This window comes from Achroia grisella, unplaced genomic scaffold (genome assembly GCF_030625045.1).
Source record: "Achroia grisella isolate CSIRO2021 unplaced genomic scaffold, CSIRO_AGI_Agris_v1 utg157, whole genome shotgun sequence".
NCBI classification, from domain to species: Eukaryota; Metazoa; Arthropoda; class Insecta; order Lepidoptera; family Pyralidae; genus Achroia; species Achroia grisella.
The window spans coordinates 2,186,085-2,206,388 of record NW_026712653.1 but is presented as its reverse complement, the minus strand read 5'-3'; the positions used below and the strand labels follow the sequence as shown (position 1 = coordinate 2,206,388).

Here is a 20,304-nt window from a genome sequence, read left to right as displayed (position 1 = left end):
TTTTGCAGTGTTCCGTTCTTCAACTGGCCTGTGATGTTCAGTACATATTTATTTTTATATATTCCATAGACAATGAAATTACAGGGTAAGAACATAACACTAAAATGTTCATCTGAAATGGGGTGTCCTACGGGTGTCCATATGATGGTGATCTGTTCATGTATATAGGCCACATTAGCTATTTGTTACTAGTATACCATATATATATATTAGTGTACCAGTTGCGCAGACAGTTTCTTTATATAACAATTACTTAAAAAAATCTGAAAAAAAAAACATGCTAAAATATGTTATATTTGTTTTTATTTACGGTACATACTTAAGCAGCACGATTAGCGTCTATCCCAACGCATGACTCTTGCTTCATTCACTTCCATAACTCGTCTCATGTATTCACGTCGGTCTCGGAGACTTGACGCCTCCATCAGATAACAAGGTTATATAGTACATTTGATTATCTGTTGACCTTTTTGCGCGCTTTTCAACCTTTACTTCGCAAGATATTTGTGACTTGTGGTAAACTTATTGTTGGAATTTTCGAAAACCTCTTAGGTTTTTGCTACTTTCGCGTCTTTATATGGTATTATTTCTTAATGGATGTAAATAGTAAAGTGATAATTGAATTTAAAAAAAAGATAAGGTTATATTCAGATGGAATTATTCGAAATTAAAAGCGATTTATTAATCTGAAAAACATAGTTCGAAGGATTACAGTCATAATTATGGTCCTAATGAAATAAAATATTTACGCTGTTTATATAGATAACTAACTCTATCTCTAAGACATAGTGTGATAATTACTGTTATACTAGCTGTGCTCGCGGTTTCACCTGTGTGTGATTTACAACCTATTTGTTATTCTGATGTATAAGCTTTATTATTGTAAACTTTCATTAAAATACATTCAAAAGTTTTTGCGTAAAAGAGTATCAACAATTATGTATCCATCCACAGTTACAAATTTCAAAATTAATATTATTAAACTAGTTATTAGTAAACAGTAAGTCATTTGATAATTAAAAGCAAAGTTCCACAAAAAATCGAGTCCGTGACAAAACTAATACGAGAATAGAAAGAAAGAATAAACCTTATAGTTGGAAAAATCGTCATCAAAACAGCTACAAAAGTTAATATTATCCCGTAATACCAGTCAAATGAATAACCTTTCACCTTTTGTGGATTAAGAATGCGTTTTAACATTGCATATGAATTTAGTCATCCATACAGATAAAACCATTAAAATGCTATAAAATTTAAAGCCTCCATACATAACGACTGGAGGTGAAGTCGTTCCCGAAATCATAAACTGACAGTAGAAAGTTAATGAGTCAATTGGAAAAGTTGGTGCGTAGCTCTGAACAGAAATGTCATTGTGATGAGTCAGAGTTCAAGAATTAATATACATACCATACCATAATATATGGCCCAAACCTTATTTTAAAATAGCAACACTGAAACGTCGGGATTTCAGCGGGCCAAAGACAATTTGTTAACGGTTCATATTCAAAATTAGCTTACGCATATCAATCTTATTATACCAATGTCATGAAATTAAAAAAAACTAGCCTGGAATCTCTGACTATAATTACACATATCAAGATCTTCAGCGCATTAAAAGGCACAAACAAATAATTATTTTATGTTTTGATAAGGAGGCACCACTCCTTCTCTCTGGTGGTTTTTATTAAACGAAACACTTGACATGTCCACATTTTGTGTGTACATTTTTTTAAAAACAACGTTAAAAAATATGGAAAAGAAAAAAATGTTTTATTTATAAAATAAATATTATATATTTTCATTTCTGTGTAATTCTATGTTTTCTAAGTCTTTTTCACGTTATTGGATCTGTAACCAGACAACAAATAATAATGTTAGCGGAATTAAACAAAATAATATAGATCCATTGAGTAACATATTAATTCATTATATCGTGGTGAACAAAAGAATAAACTTACATTTATATCGATTTATTTTAATTATAATATTCGGTTTGGTCTTGGTTACTTATCTAAAGAAGAATCTAAAATGTTTGGATTGGAAGTCATATTGAAAATCATCCTGACAGATCGACTCTACCAATTGGGTGACAATTCGTGTTGTCGTCCATAAATTTTCGTATGTCCGTAGACTCATTAACGGTTCTTGTCATTAGAGTTGACATGTCGTGACATGGCAGAATGACCAACTTAATAATATGCAAATGTATTTAGGGTGCTCGTTTGTTTTAATATTTATGTTGTTACTAGCTTCTAGCTGTGACTTTGTTCGCGTGATTAAAAATTGGCAGGTTTTACAGAAATGCGAAATAAACTGACAACCTACCTGTTCTTGTAAGTCAATATTTCGATTACGAATTAATAAATAAAATTAGATAGTATAATGTATTTTATAGAAAAGAAAATAATTTATGGATAAGGACTGAGGTCTTCCACTTTCCGAGTATCGCAAAGTAAATAAAGTAACACCAAATTTGCTCATCTGTGCTCAAAAAGGTCTGTATTTTTGTAAACATGACTAACTGATTATAGATTTGAAAGTATTATAAGAATCTGTAATAGACCTATATGAATAATGATACTTTGATTTGATTGATTTGACGTGTACAATTTTAGTACAATTTAATGGCCACGTACTCTAAAGTGTAAATTTTATTAAAATCAATAATATTAAATCGATTAATTCAGAATTTTTCTTATTTAAAATAATAAAAATACGGAGCGTCCTTTTCCTTCTAATTCTTATTTAAAAAAAAAAAATTTACTTCTAAATTTAAATGACCACGTATTTCCCTTGGTGGCCAGTATTGTCACGTGCCCTTTGCTCAAGTAGGCAAGCCTGGTGATACAGGCTGCATATACTAAGGAACTGTTCCGAATACGTAGGTAGTTACAAAAACCACTCCTTTTTAGACTCGAGTAAGACTTTTCTCTGGAAGTATATGATTACATCGTTCAATTCAAACTATTAAAGCACGATTAATCAATCATGCTGCATGCATATTTAAATAAATAATACCCTGTAATCTGTGGGTCCTGGGGCGATCGAGTCACGGCTCGGACACGACTCGTTTCGACCCGTTATTAAATAACCAACGCGTACTTGAAGGATAATTAAAAATAACGTACGCTTTCACTTAAATATTAATTATGACTTAAGGAATTATGCCAGTTTTGTGTGATGTGAGTATAGTGCTACCACGGAGTAGATCATGTACAGAGTGGAATCTTTTTAGTCAGTGCTCATTGTTGAAAGTTACAATACGATACGATATAGAGTTTATGGACATACAAATTGTCCATTTTTAATTATTCGATTATTTTAAAAATAGCGGTATAATCGATTTAATATAATTCGATTATTAATTGACTATTAACGTATTAATTTTTCGATAATCGATTATTCTTTTACGATGATTGTTAGAAATTTTGTATTTATCTTTTTGTCTGTGCGTTTGTTTACTATTCTCAGAAACGGCTTAACTGATTTGGTTCGGATTTTTGTTAATAAACATACCTTATATTGTTTCAACTGAACATCGATTGATATATAAATAAATATATAATCTGAGTTCAGTGGAAACGCGCATTCCCGGACCGCTGGATGGACGGTCCGTCCATCCATCATGTATGTATACAATGTTTTTTGCGTCAATAAAATTGAATTTCTTACCTGAAGATGAATGTCCTCGAATTCGTATTAAGTTATTATCTGCGATGTTTCTTGTCACGTAATATTTAGCGGTCGCATAACGCCATTTACGGACACTAATTTGTATTGAATATTGCTGGATGTAGGATGAGTGAGTGTTTTGTGAGTATAGTATTGCCACGGAGTAGATCATGTACAGAGTGAATGCTTTTTAGCCAGTGCTCACTAAGTATTATATCATATTAATAATACATTGCTTAAATGTATTGAATACATATGTTAGTATAGTAATTGGTTTTATATAATACTAGCTTCTATTGGCGAGTTCGTCTGCCTTTTTTTGGGATTAAATACATAATTATACAGTTTAACAGCAGATCAATCATGGACCCTGTGGGCACAGCAAGCAGAAGAGAAGAGAGGAGGACGAATTCATTGTTATATAATTATAAAGTTATTAGTTATCGTTCAGCCGTTTAGTCGTGAAAACAACGAACGTATAGACAGACAGTTTACATTAGTATGGATCATTAATAAATAAACAGACAGTTACACTTTTTATTAATATATATAATAACGTTTATCTTCATATACTAAGTTATATTGGTTATATTATATCCTATCCTATCCTAGGTGTTAAAGTTCTGTCATTAATTCTTTGACAAACATTATATTTATAAAAAAAATTGTTTCAGCTAACAATGAAGACAGCCATCGTCACCAGATCGACCAGAAGTCGTACCAGTGGTTGGGCGCCACGCTCAGCAGCAGCGGCAGCAATGGACCCATTGTGGTGAGTGGCTTTATATCACCTTACTATATATATTTGTTTTTTGGACTACGCTGGTGCTGTTGGCTGCAGCTGGCCTTTACAGCTTCGATAGGCAGCAGATAGGCGGCGAGTGCAGATGGCACTACAAACTCGTGGAAGAACTTCAAACAAGTCCAACTCGTGCCTAACGTATACGACTAACAAATATATGATAAGTGTATATATACGTTGTATATACATATATTCATTCTGAAAGCTGTCTCATCATAAGAAGAATGCAAAACTTTACATTTTTAAGTCGAAATAATTGAATAACAACTACCACTAATTTATAAATGTCAAAATATTAAATACACAAGATCAAATAAGTTTAACATCGAACCCACTATCATCGGAAGTAAGAGTGCTATCCCGCTAGGCCACCGAGGTTATCTTTGTATTAAGTCATTAGGTTGTGTTACCTCTTTCTTACCTTTATGTGTTGTCACATGACGGTGAGGCGGTGAGGTCACGGCGTGTTCTAACAATGACCCATATAGTTTATGGGTCGTCTTGGCACACCCTTCCTGCTGCGCCCATTACGGCTGCCTATCGCCGGTTGAGACGATTTCATACTGATACTGTGACTCTACTTTGTACTCATATTTTACTATAAAATGTTAGTAAATTTTTCAAAAAACTTACCACATTAATAGCGGGTTCGGTTCCTCGCACGGTACAATACATTTGTATTCATGAGTATGATTGCATCAGTCCGGGTGTTTAGTATGAAAGTAAAGCAGTGAGCTAAACAACTACGCTACTAACTTCCGATCCATCGGAAAGTTCTTTTTACATTCTGTGAAAAAATTGTTATTCGTAATAGTGAATATATCTGATACTCTGTTGTTCTTTTAATATTAACTAGGGTTTCATCATCTTCATATTGTGATAGCTGATGTTTGCCTTTCTACAATCACTTGACTTCAATGATCGAGGGCTTTGGCCAGCGGCATTACGACAAATAAATTATAAGACAAATAAAAAGTATGGTGTAATTTCTATTCGACCGTTTACAATTGGTTCTCAGCTGAACACTCATGTCCGTTGAGATCAAGTTTCTCTTATAAATATTTATTTCGTACTTTATGCGATTCACTTTATACCGGATAACATTCGAGAAAAAAATAACATTTTATTTTCAATTTTAGAACGTTTATAGTTGTATAATTCATCTGTAATTAAATCAATTAGAATGCATTGTTTAATTAAAAAAGTGAGAGTTTAAAAGAAGAACACGACTGAACGACTTGTATCCAAGACAGAGTAAAACATATGTTTGAAAAAAAAAAAAAATTGTTGGGAATCAAAACGTGCATGGTACATGTTTATAAAATTTGGCGGGAATAAATTAAAATGGCGGAATTGAATTGTGTAAAGAAGTAGATATTTTCTTTTTTATTTAAATTGCAACTAATAGTAAATAATTGTTATTATACCTATCAAATTTCTATAAATCTGTTCTCTAAGACTTACTTTTGAGAAATATACTTTTAAACTATGACTTGATAACAGGTTTTCTGGTTATGATAATATGTATTTGGATAATTGTGTATTCAGTTAACGTACTTAGCATTCATAACACAAAGAGCTCCAATCAAAACTTTCCATGCCATAAATGGCAGAAACAGGCATAATACATCACTAGTAAAGCAAATTGACACAGTCTACAACTTCGTAATAGCAATAGACAGATTTCATTAACACAAGAACAATACCGGGCCATTAATTCTGCTATGACAGTGGTTCTCAACCTATAACCACCATAGGTTTAGTAGAGCTAAAATATATTCCGAAGAAAAATTACAATTCCAAACTATCGTTATTCTTTATTTAGTTTAAATTTATGTCGAACGTGGATATATTCGTATTTAAAGTATGTGTTTGATATCCTAATAAGTATGCCATTATACAGTTAATCGCAAGGTTTCTAAATTGTTTTCAATACTTTATAGGTTAAAGAATAAGAAAATGAAGTTCAGTAGTTTCTGGTTGTTCTTTGCTGTGGCGGAGGTAGATTAAATAAAAGCAATGATAACCACCGATTTTATGGCAATTAATAAGTTCTACCATATTAGATATAGTTTTCACTTATAGATTAAGGTAAGCTTCATTGAAAATTCGTTGTTGGTTCTGTTTCAATTCGTTTACATACAAAAAAGTTGTATGGGTACGAAGACGCGTGTTCAGCTAGTAGTGAATATGTATTATGTATTTTTTTTTTTACGGATGATAATGGGATGGTGCACCCGCTTGCGCTATCGGTTTACGCTGGCGGGGCACCAGTGGAAGATGATAAGATGAGAATGAGGTCAGGTCAGTTAGCCCATCGCGACAAATTCACCAGGAATTTAACACGATGGTTTCCAGGGGGAACCGCGTGGAGGTCGACCTGACATGGTACATTGCTAGCAATGGGGTTATCAATCCACATTACTAACAATCCTCTTCCCCCCTGTATTATGTATTTACAAAATAGTCTCTGTAGAGACAAGGTTGGGAATCACTGTATTAGGGCTACGGAAATGGCTCGTTGACATTTGCAATTGGGTCAGCTCGGTCCCATCAAAATGATGCTCTATTGGGTCACCAGGCCGACGTACCCCTACCCCTATAAAAGCATAGGGGTTGCTCAGTTGTCGATAAACTGATGGACAAATTACATTGCATGTGGATAACGTTTGATATAGTTGGTTGGTTTGTACCCTACAAACGTTTCGGAGTACTTAACTTAATCAATGATAGAAATGAAATCGAAACCCTACTGTCCCTATAAATTATAGGGACAGTAGGGTTTCGATTTCATTTGTACCCATTCTATGCATAAAAGGGATAAAAATATATAATTATAATAAATTAGACAAAGAGATAACAATGACATTATCACTAAAACAATATTCATCCATAGTCCATTTGGAATACTTTCGAATTGCAAAATAATATTACATACTACCAGTGGCCGCGGTGTCACCCATATAAAATTTACAGCCTATGTGTTACTCTGATGTATGAGCTATATTACTGTAAAGTTTTATTAAATTCCGTTCATTAGTTTTTGTGTGAAAGACTAATAAACATCGATTTATCCTTCCAAACTAACAAATTTTTGCGTTTCCAATATTAGTAAAAACTATGAAGAATTCATTTAATTTCTTGGACGTTTAAAAAGTAATAAGAAAATATATTTATCTTACAAGATAAAAGAACTCAACTCCTTACAATGTATCCATAGAGAAATAATACATACTTTGATGTGCAATAATAATTTTCTTGTTTTTCATTGCATTCACTATAAAAACGGATCGATCGTCTTTTTTCTATGTGCAATAACATACCTAAAATAGCTAATAGGTAATTTTTATTGCAGTCTATCAACCCATTTCTCGCTGCTTATTCATCAGCGGCCATCATCAGCGCTTCGTGACTTTTTGCATTCCGCTGTGATCGTATGTCCAGGCCTCGCCGGCGTTCAGATGCATTGTTTTTGCGTTTCCACTTATGGAGTTGGAATTTTTATTTCGGAATGCCGAATTAGTGCAAAAAGCGGTCGCTCTCAGGCCGACCAACTTGTCGGCTGTTCACGCAATTTGTTTAGGCATTTTGTTTCATTTGCGCATCGTGTATAGAAGCACGGCAGAGGGGCGCGCGCGGAATCTTTAATCGTCTGCTTAGGACGATTAATGTTCTTGAAAAAAGATACTGACGTAACGGGTTTTTTCTCATCGATCCTGGAAAGAGTCCTATCGTATATCTGACAATATTGTTGTCTGTGGAAATCAATTAGCGTAAATATGTTTTTTTTTTAAATGGTACTTATATATTTATATCGTTTGATGTAGAGATATTCAGACACTTGGGATCAAATGTTAACATATTTCTAACAAATCTAAACCCACAACTGAAGCATAGAATTATTAAGAACTTTTGCACCACTAAGAAAAAATATAGAAATATAGATTCCTTGAATCTGGAAAAGAATATATTGTTTGATATTGATACCTTCAAGGAAACAGTACATTCCTTGCCGAAAGGCCGGCAACTCCCTGGTTGTAGTTGCTCATGGGTGATGATAATCACAATCAGGTAGTTACATTCTAATTTGCCCCAATGCCACATATAATTTACGGTCAACTTTAATATGCTTAGTGGAACATGGTTCTTCAATAATCATGATATATTGAAAATAGTTCAATCTTTTTGAAAATTATCACGATTTCGAATTCATAAAGATGTTGCGTGATTTCAGTAATGAAAGCCTTTTTAAATTGGTCGTTTGATGAAATTGCTACGTGCTATGCGTAAGAAAATTGGGAATTCCAACGTTCGGTTTCGAGATTCGCCAACATTAAGTCGTCAAGGTGTCAAAAGTCAAGCGTTGTCTGTCATTCTTCCGTTGGCGCTGAACATTGTACGGTGTAAATGTCCATTGCATACATATTGAGCTGTATTACAATTGCTAATAAATCCCCTTCGATAAATTGCCAGATATAGTAATGTCTCGTCACACAGCCCTGCGGTTGCGCGCGCGCATCTATTTACAATTCGCTCGTATCGTAGTCTATGCACAATTTGTAGCATAGAAATTTCTAGAAGTAACTCATTGGTGGAATAGTTTGAGTGACGGTAGTGAGTTCTTTTCCTGCTAATTTCTTTTCCAAATGACGCTGAAAGCTTTACTTTCGATGGTCGCAGCTTCGATTCTGTGCACGGTACAAACATTTTTATGATTGTTTGTACGGTCTGGATGTTTTCTATATTATGTATTTAGAAAGAAATGTATCTATGTATTTAATGTACATCAGTTGTCGCCTAAGGCAAGACAAGCTCTGCTTGGCTTTGGACTACATTGTATTATGTACTATGTAAATTGTCCAAGGATATTATTATTAAAATATACACAGAATGAGAATATTGAAAGTATTACAGAAGCCCAATATATTTATATGTTCAAAGAATCTAACCCACGACCGTTGCAAGTAAACCGGTATCCTAAACCTACATCACCGAAGCCCTCGATCTTAGTACTCCAGAATGGCAATTTCTAGGATGCGTATATATATATGCAATGGTAACCATTTACCTTCAGGCAGGCCGTCAGCTTGTTTGCCACTCCACATAAAAATACATATATTCTATGAGTGTACTGAAGTGAAGTGTCTTTAAATGGATATACTTGGTACACTGATTGATGGTGAGATATCCCCTCGTTTCTAAATGCATATCTACATTGTCTCGTCTCGCTCGTGTATGTATGTACGTGCTGTGCAATAAATTCTTAGCAGGTGTCTATGTACATGTATCTACAACAAAATTTATACTTAGTTGTGTCTGAACGTTTTTAAATGTAATTAATAGATATGACTTTTTTTAACTTATTTAGATAAATAAACAATGCCAAAACGATATATTTTACACAGTACTGAAAAGAAAATTAATATTTATAAAATTGTCAACAACACCACTTACCAGAAATTACAGTAATAATATATATATTTTTTACGCTGAAATTGTACTTATAATAGTTACAGGGGTCTAGGCTCCTAATATGATTTTGTCCCATTCCGTGTCGAGACCCTTGGTCCGTGGGGTACTAGTGCTATAAGACTTTTTAAGGAAATAGCAAAAAGGTTAGACGACATCACAGAAAACCGAAGGGGTGGCAGCTACCTCGGTAAAAGAATTAGTCTAGCCATACAAAAGGGCAACGCTGCCAGTATCTTCGGAACCTTGCCTCCTTTTAATAATATACTTAAGTTAGTATATTATATTTTTTAAGGTTTTTAATTTTAGGTTCTTTGTTGTATAATTAAGTTATGTATAAATAGTATGATGATGACGAATTTTTATTGTTTATTAGTATAATATATTATATAGTTTCTGTAATATTTGTATTATAGTTACGAGTTAGTTATATTTAATAAAAAATCTAATGTACTTTCTAATTAATTTAGGAATGAGATATATTGTCAAAATTCTAGAAAGTACTTTAGCTAAATGTAATTCGTAGGTATTAATAGATACAAAATGTTGTGATTTACAAAAACTATAGATTTTTATACGACTTTTGAATGAGGGAAAATTGCAATGAAAACCTGATACTCGCTTTTAAAAAGGTACGATTTTTAATATATATATTTGTTATATGTTTGAATATTAGAAACTTGTAAAATATAAAATATATATCACTTAAATATTATCCTATATTTGCTAGTTGACAAACAGTGAAATCGTTTCTAGTGACAAAAACAAAGTCCAATCTTTAGCATACCATACAAATGACTGTTGAAAATTGAAATTTTTATATTTTTCAACACAAACAGTCGTGCCTTTTATAATTTTATTGCTGTAATTAAATAAAGTCCGACCACGCACCACAAAAAGGATTCAAGTTAACAAATTGTGCGGTGATTTGTCAGCGGCGAACCGCGGATGCCACAGTTCTTGCGCACGCGCACCTAATATGGCGGCAGACAGCAGCTACTCACCAGGGATGTCAACCGTAGCAGGATATTTTATACTACGATGTTGGCAAACAATCATACGGCCCATCTGATGGTAAATTATTATCGTAGCCTATGAATGCTTAAGACGCCAGAGATGTCGCGTGCGTGTTACCGACCCTTGAGAAACCTCAATATAACCAGGAGTGTCAATGAGTTGCCGATCCTTAAGAAACTTTAATATTCCCTATTTATGTTATTATCGGTTAACACGAATAATTTTATGGCAAATAAAAGTCCCTCACTCGGCGTTTCGACTAGGTTGCACTAGTCGTGGTCATGACTTTACTAGAGTAACAGCTATGTCAATGTCGTCGTAACGTCGAGAGAGATTTAGAATTTGAATTTGAATTTGTAGAAAAAATGAGAAAACTTCGACAGGTAGGTAGTCCATTTAATAAGAGTTAAATCTAAGTTATGTGGAGACGTAAACAAATGAAAGGGTGCCGAGTGCTGACAGATATATTACAAGTGTAGGCACAAAAGTTTTGTATTTTTTGTTAACCCAGAACAATTCACACAGCGGCATCTAGTCCCAAGCTTAACTTGAGACTAGATGGCGCTGCGTGGATTATCCTTTGATATTATTCAACGTTGAGTCGTAACGTGGACTGTCTTTACAAGGGGGTTTAATCTAAGTTATGTGGAGACGTAAACAATGGAAGGATGCCGAGTGTTGACAGAAATGTTACAAGTGCATAGAGATAATATGCGAAAATATGTAAGAGTTTTTATTTCTTTGTATGAGGCTATAGCTAAGGTTGACAGCCCTGCTACCTGCGTTGGAGTTGGACGCGCAGCCATGTAGGGCGCATCTCTTTATTGTCTCCACTCCTTCAGCGTTTTCATATGGTTTACGGGGAAGTTTTGTATTTTTTTTACGACCGTACCTTATACGTCGCGTGCGGTGGTCTTGCTTTCCGAATTTTTCAGTTGTCTGGTTCTAATTTTTTTTGTTGTCCGTTAACCGACTGATATTAATTGATTTCAATAAACTGATGTTTACGGTACTTACAAAACAAATATATATATATTAAATATTTTTGTAATGTAGATATACTAATAATGATATCCCTGAACAAATCACAAAGGGCCATCTAGTCCCGAGCTTAGCAGAGCTTGTGTTATGGATACTAGACAACAGATATACTTAGTTACTTTGTTTTGTGAATACATAATATATAATATAGTGATAGTCAGCTGTACCGAACACCACGCTGAACATTTCTCCTTTTTAAGCAGGGAAGCTTTTCTGAGCGGATAGTCAATCCTTGTCTCTTTGTTAAGTTTGTTATAGATATTTCCTAGTGCCGACATTTAGACAGACAATTTTAAACTGTCAATTTTGGTATCAGGTCAAATAAGATCTCACTACCTTTGCGATCTAAACATCGGAATCTACCACTAAACCACCGAGCTCTTAAATAAATTTGATGAATAACGCAATTATCACTACTGACAACGTAATAGTGTTGGAAGAATGTTCAAATCTATTAATATTATGGTACTTAAACAACCATTAGCCTCTAAATGTTAGGATACACTCGCAATTGGTCACGCGTGAGCCGTAAAGCTCGAAAAATGATAATGTAAAAAAACTGACAATACACGAGTTGTGCGACTTAATAAAGGTTTCGTATAGGGTTTTTTAAATGGATGATATGGAATGATCCACCCACCTGCGTAACAGTATACGCTGGTGTCACTGGAGGATTGATTTACCCTACCTTGGGGTATTTATGGACGATAATAATCTCAATTCATACAGCGCCATCTAGACCTAAGTTAAGCTACTTAATGTTTGTGTTATGGGTACTAGGTAACTGATGCAAATCCATAGTTTTTTTTTCATAAATACATACATATTATACATAGAAAATACCCAGAACGACACAAACAATCATACTCACGAATACAAATGTTTGTGTCTATGTATAATATGTATGTATTTACGAAAAAAAATTAACTATGTATTTGTATCAGTTGTCTAGTACCCATAACACAAGCTTTAGATAGCTTAACTTGGGTCTAGATGGCGCTGTGTGAATTGTCCTGAGATTATTATTAGTATTACCATTAAAATAAAAAAATATAGTTAAAAATATTTATAACAAATTACGTTGAAAAGGACAGTTTCATAAACATCAATAAAAAATACGGATCCCTAAATAATTCTATTAAGATCTTTTTGCCTATTGTTAACAGTGGTTCTTCATTAAAACCCATTCATTATATGAAATTGTATTTTGTGTGTACATTCGTTACGGTCGGGCGATAGATTCCACTACAGATCTCTAGTTGAAAGAGAAACAATATCTATTATCTCCTTCTGTAATCTTATAATATTATTAAAATAGATGATATTTTTTCTTAAATTAATAGCTTTTATTATTAATACTTTTTTTTATTATCTTGGGATAATTTACACAACGCCATATAGTCCCAAGCTAAGTGGTAATCTAAGTAGTAGTGTGGACTAGACAATTGACATAAATACATACATAGAATAGCCAGTATTCTATACCTAAATGTATTCTACGTGTGTAGTATTCTCAACTAAAGCTGTCTTAACGGGAAGGGATAAAAAAATAGTAATAAACAAATTATGTGTATAAGTGACTACAGTAGTCTATATGAAAGAATGTTTTTGATATTGATTTTGAATGGTCATGAGTCCGAGCTCGGAATGTAACTGTCCTGAGCGTTTTTTTATTGAAATTGGTAGACAAAGATATTTGATGTTGACAAAATTTGAACTCACTATCTTTTGGGATTGGAGGTAGTAAATAACTAAACCATCAGTCTCCACATTGATATCCATGATGCGAACTGTATATACTTAGGTTTTTTTAATGAAACTGTATTATGAAACATTAAAATATGGAGAGGAGTCGCGTGTTAAAAACCATACTTACACCTTATTTATGCAAAGCACTTGAAACAAATTTCTTATGTTGCACCAATAACGCGCTTTCAGACTCATTTATAGCTCCAATGGGACTCTTAGGGAGTCATAAGTCGAGTCCACGATGAATAATGTCCGATATGCATTTTCTCTTAATCGAGACGTTGGTTTAAATCATAGGCGTCTAGCTACAGTTATATTGATAAGAAACAATCATGAATATCTACCATTTACGGGTAAGTGCTCGTATATTGATTCTATCAAACGTACCATAAGAGGTATAATATATTCTATGATGTTCATATCTGCAGGCAATGATGACTCCTTAGCATTATGTATGCCGTCAACTTTTTTGCTTTGTAGAAAAACTAAAATATTAGGTTACATTTTCAAAATACGACCTTAAATGTTAGGAATAAGGTTGATTAAAATTCAAATGTTATAGAAATAGATATAAAATATTATGACTGTCTATTGTCGTCTCTATAAAATATGTGGGAAAGAGAAGAAAGGATATATCGCACACTTAATCTGATTTGGTCGGCTACTAACAAGTCCTAGCACACAAAATTCCTCTAATATTCTAGTTTTAAAGCAAAATATAAAAATAATGTGTTCTGCACAGTTGTATCTTTTGGGGGGGGGGGGGGATTATCTTCTTTACATTTTAGGTCACAAGTATTGTATAGTTCTCATATTTTATACTTACAAGGAGCTCGTATTAGATGATCTTGTCTTTTTTAGTACGTCTATATACTCTATATCCCCCCTTTGTCTGTTGTTGAAGTCCTTTTGGTTATTCATAAGATCCTCAAAAATCTTAACTTTTCGCAAGTTTTTCCATACATTTTCTCCCTCACAAATCCTGCTAATGTCTAACTGTAATATATAATTTTTCAGTTTTGGGTAGCTAGTGCAAATCAGTGTTTTGTACCAGTGGCTTAGAATTCGTTCAAGATTATGGTTTGCACTTTACGTTTATGACTTAAAGCATGGTATGTGTTTATAACATTTTTGTATCTGTGGATATACGAATAAAGGTTTTATCTATTTAGTTAATCGTCAGTGACTTACACCAAGTATTACACTTAACACCCTTGTAACTTTTTACTTGTAACCTGAAATGTGTCTCAGTTACTAAAAAATATATTTTATCTATCTGACTAGTCAATCGCCAGTGACTTGTACCAAGTGATCTGTACCTAAGAGGCGGCGATATGCAATAATATAATACCGCGTCGAGAGGATGCAAGCTCGCGATAGATATGCTATTGTCCTCCAGACAATCTCACTCGTGGAATATGACTCCACCATTTAGACAGAACGAGCTAGACGAAAAGGTACTATATAACTCACAATAATAATAATAATGTCAGGACAATTCACACAGCGACATCTAGACCCAGAGTTAAGTTAGCTAAAGCTTGTGTTATGGGTACTAGACAACTGATACAAATACATAGATTTTTTCGTAAATACATCCATAATATACATAGAAAACATCCAGACCGATACAAATTCCAATACTCATGAATACAAATGTTTGCACCGTGCGAGGAATCGATCCGGCGACCATCGGAAGTAAACCGCTATACCGAAGCCGTCCCATATAATATATTTATTCTAACTAGTCAATCGCCAGTGACTTGTACCAAGTGATCTGTGCCTGAGAGGCGGCGATATGCAATAATATAATACCGCGTCGAGAGGATGCAAGCTCGCAATAGATATGCTATTGTCCTCCAGACGGTCTCGGTGGAATATGACTCGACCATTCAAATAGAACGAGCTCTAGGTACTTTATAACTCACAATAATGGTCATCTAGGTAGTGTTATATTTATTTGTCCTTTATTGCACTTCAAAAAAAGATTATGTGATTATCAATTTTATCATGGAGTTCCAATTAAAAATATATTTATGTAGGACATTTTAGGCAGTTTTTTTTATGGGTGATAATGGAATGGTGCACCCGCCTGCGCTAACGGTTTACGCTGGCGAGGCACCAGTGGAGGATGATAAGATGAGCATGAGGTCAGGTCAGTTAGCCCATCGTGACAAATTCACCAGTAATTTATCACGATGGTTTCCAGGGGGAGCCGCGTGGAGGTCAATCTGACATGGTACATTGCTAGTAATGATGTCATGAGTCCACATTACTAATAATCCCCTTCCCCCCATTTTAGGGAGTTTGTTAGAAACTGTTTTATAAACCTTTTTTATTGTCTACAGTTTTTATAACAGCATATTGTTTTACATATCACGCTGGCGAGGCAACATTGGAGGGTAAAATGAAAATGAGGCTAGGTCATATACTTATTAAATATACAATTTTTTTTTTGTCATTACATAGTATAAAACAAAATCACTGTCGCTGTGTGTCCCTATGTATGCTTAAATCTTTAAAACAATTCAATGGATTTTGAAGCGGTTTTTTTAATAGATAGAGTGATTTAAGAGTAGGTGTATATATAAGTATATAATACATGTACATCCGTGCGAAGCCGGGGCGAGTAGATAGTGTGACATAAGTCATTACAATATTTTACGATAATACCGGTGCTGTTTTCTTTGATCGTCTCGTTATGATCTCCTTCCTTCACAAAGTTATAAAGATCAAGTTTTTTATATTAATATTTTTTCTCTACCGTCCAGTTCGGTATACAGATTCAATTGAGAAGAACTGCCAAGAAACTAAACTAAATTCCTTTTTTTTTTAAGACAGTTTATTAGCAATGCTTTACTATATAAAAAGATCTATTATCTACTAAGGAATAATGTAATAGTGGAGAATACTGTAGTGGAACTCCAAGATAAAATTGGAATTTGGTAGTAAATTAATAAAAAAAAAATCAGTTTTAGTATTTCATATATGTATATGTATATTTATGAATACGGGCAAAAAGTGTGACTTTTATATGACTATAATGGTAAACTTCTAAAATAAATCTAGTATGTACAAAAAAAAATGTTTCATATATATGGTATAAATACTAGTAATTCTACTAATAATATTAAAATCCCCATTTAGGGCCCTTATTAATATTTTTTATTTTGAGAAACTCTTGCGTCTATACATATACCATAAATAACTATATAAAATTTCAAATCGATAGGATTAGCAGTTACTGAAATATACCGTGATAGACGGACGGACGCAGTCGCACCATAAGGGTTCGTTTCTACATCTTTGGTATGGAACCCTAAAAGGAACAAATATGTAGATTCACATGGACCCAGCCAGGCGTCAGTCACGCAATTATAATTCTACCCTACACATACAAATTCTTGAAAAGGAAACATACGTACATGTCGATATTTAAATGTGGAATTGTTTATACTTCATGCAAATATTTTCTACTACCGATCCGGCCCGGCTTCGCACGAATCCATTACATTTTTTTTATTTTTCCAACTCTTTCTATACTATAACATGCATGAATTATATATATAAACCTTCAGTAAGAATCACTGAATCTATTGCTGATAACTGCATTGAAATACGTTAATTAATTTAAAAGATATAAGCGAGCAGACAGCGGCGGCGACTTTGTATTATACTACCATCAGACAGGCCGTATGCTTATCTGCTAACGTCGTAATATAACAAAAATAACTGGGCGATAAAGAAGAGCAAAAATTGCGGCTGAAACTAAATAAATCTTGAAAATCTTGCCCCTCATCCTCCAAAACAATTCAACTCAATTAAACACAACGCCAAAGTTTTGAATATGTAATGGACAATGTACAAAAAAAATACGTTTTTAATAAAGACTTATATTAATAAAGAATTATAATAAAGACTATATTTTATTAAATAAATATTAGAGCTTTGAACAATTTCAACCGTACAAAGCCGGGTCGCTAGTGTACTATAATATTAGATCTATAACATGTTCCTCATTTGGAAAGCGAACACTCTGCTTGGCCAATCGGGTCATCAGATATAGTATCTATTAAGCTTTTAATAAAACATAAATCTTCTAAAGTCAAGTACCAGTTTACAGGCTCGTCGGTTATTTAAGGGGATCATCTGTGAGCACAGGTTTGTGGTGTAAAGTGTAAGAAACTTTATAAAGAATGTCCGAAAACAGAAATTAATAAAAAAAATACGTGATAATGCAATATGAGTTATTTCTTTTTTAGCAAATATATTGTATCATTTGATTGTTGTGACTACAGATTAACATTTAGATGTTGTAGGTTCAATTTTAATTAAAAAAAAGTATCGTATATCTAAAATAACGTAGCCTATAATAAAAAAAAGTTTTTCAGCATCAAATGTACGTATATCTTTTAATTTTGTGATTGTTTGTATTTGTAATATTTGAATTGTACATATATTTTTCTTTTTTTAATTAAATTCTGTTCTGTATAAAAAATTACCACAATAAAAGTAAAAAGATGTTCAAACTTTATATTTCTTTTGACCTCATTTTATCTAAACGTCTAACAATATTCGGATTAATACCAGCTGCTGAGTTTCACCACCGTACCCGCCAGGAACTGAAATACCACCCTGATCATCTGGATAAATGGCGGTCTTCCACGGTGCGGTTTTCTAGAAACTTTTTGCCACGCACAACCACATTGTGGAATCACCTTCCAGCGATGGTATTTCCGAACCGACACGATATTGAAACCTTCTAGAAAAGAGCTTATTCGTTTTTAAAAGGCCGACAACGTACTTGCAATTCCCCTGGTGTTGCGGGTGCTCATAGGCGGCGGTAATCACTTACCATCAGGTGAGCCGCATGCTCGTTTGTCCCCTGTGTTATAAAAAAAAATTGAATTAATATTTACTTGGGTGTAAATTTCACGCGCATGCATGTATAAAAAAAAAACTATATGTGAGAGATAGAAGAAACATGTTGATTAGTATACATTTCAAAATTCTTATAAAGAGTCACAGAATCACAGTGAATCGCTTTAACGAAGTGCTCGCTCGCTTGAATCAATCACTTTGGTGTCTTCCGATTGGGAAAGCTAATCAGCTGATTTGTTTAACAATGCCATATAAGTTGAACCACATTGATTGGCGCAAGTTAATGACGGTTAATATATGGCAGGCCTTTTAAAGTGTATATTTGTAGAAGGAATTGGAAACGCTTTGAAATCAGGTTAAGTCTCGGAACTGAGGAACGACTTTTGACTTTGATGAATGTGTACGAAACGGGAGAGTGAAAGTGAACATTTTGCGGCTATTCATTCTGCTTATCACAATTAGAGATTATTATAGTGTGCATTATTTAGTTTCCTTATTGAAATAATTTAACATTATAATTTAATTTCACCTGATTTCAATACCTTCTGCATTTAATAATATTATTATTGTGAATTTTATTTACTATAACCACAGATAACATAATATTGCTGCGCAGATAACAGTGTAATAATGATATAGCAATAGTATAAAATGAAGTCGTTTCCGTTGTCTGTTTGTTTAGATCTCTTAAACTACGCAACGGATTTTAACGCAGTTTTTAGCAATAGATGTACACCCGTGCGAAATCGGGGCGGATAACTAGTTATATATAAAAGCGATTGCCAGTATGTATTTATTTTCACAACTTAATCTGCTGAACGAATCTGAATGAAATTTGTTGGCAAGATAGAGTCCGTCCTAGGAATGAAATCTATCTAGATAGACTATATTTTATCTCAAACAATAATTAACGAATCTGAATTAAATTTGTTGGAAATATAAAGTCAGTACTTAACGTGAAATCTGACGAGTTCTTGTAGGCTATCTTTCATCTCAAAAATAAGGAGGTGATCTAGAAGTGGTTTATGCAGACAAAGTCAGTGTTAGTAGCTAGTTTCAATGTATAATACTATGCGTATATCATTAATGTTAGTTCTCTCACCGAAAGCGATCATGCACTATTGTGAGCCGGCAACCCGCCTAGCGGTCACGCATCCGATGCGCGCGCGCACATAAATAGTCCAAGTATTGAAAAAGGGAGGAGCCTAGCGAAAACCATTGTTATTAAGCCTTTGTAATGATTCCTTCGGCTTTATTTTATACTGACAACAGCTCTAGGTGTTGCCCATTCATTTAATTTAAGTATTATATTGTTTTCAATGGCAATAAAGTTTGTTTACTACTTATTTTTAAATACTTTGAAATGTTTTTATTATTATAAAGTTTATCTATGTATATTTCTAATACATCTTTATCATTATCATTACATAGTATAAAAAACAAAGTCGCTGTCACTGTCTGTCTCTATGTATGCTTATATAATTAAAACTACGCAACGGATTTTGAAGCGTTTTTCTTTATAGATAGGGTAATTGTAGAGGAAAGTTTATATGTATAATACGTACACCCGTGCGAAGCCGGGGCGTGTAACTAGTATAATATAAAATGAATATGAAGTCGCTTCCGCGGTCTGTTCGCTTAGATCTTTTAAACTACGCAACGGATTTTAATGC

General features: G+C 33.6%; 1 protein-coding gene across 1 annotated transcript in view; it reads left to right on the top strand.

Annotated features, from left to right (window-relative positions):
* The window catches only part of LOC131841035 (integrin alpha-8), a 164,557-nt gene that overhangs the window by 91,108 nt on the left and 53,145 nt on the right, over positions 1–20,304 (top strand). The window contains exon 3 of the mRNA XM_059189267.1: positions 4,347–4,444. Coding sequence (XP_059045250.1) covers positions 4,347–4,444 — 98 coding nt within the window. The remainder of the gene's footprint in view (positions 1–4,346; positions 4,445–20,304) is intronic.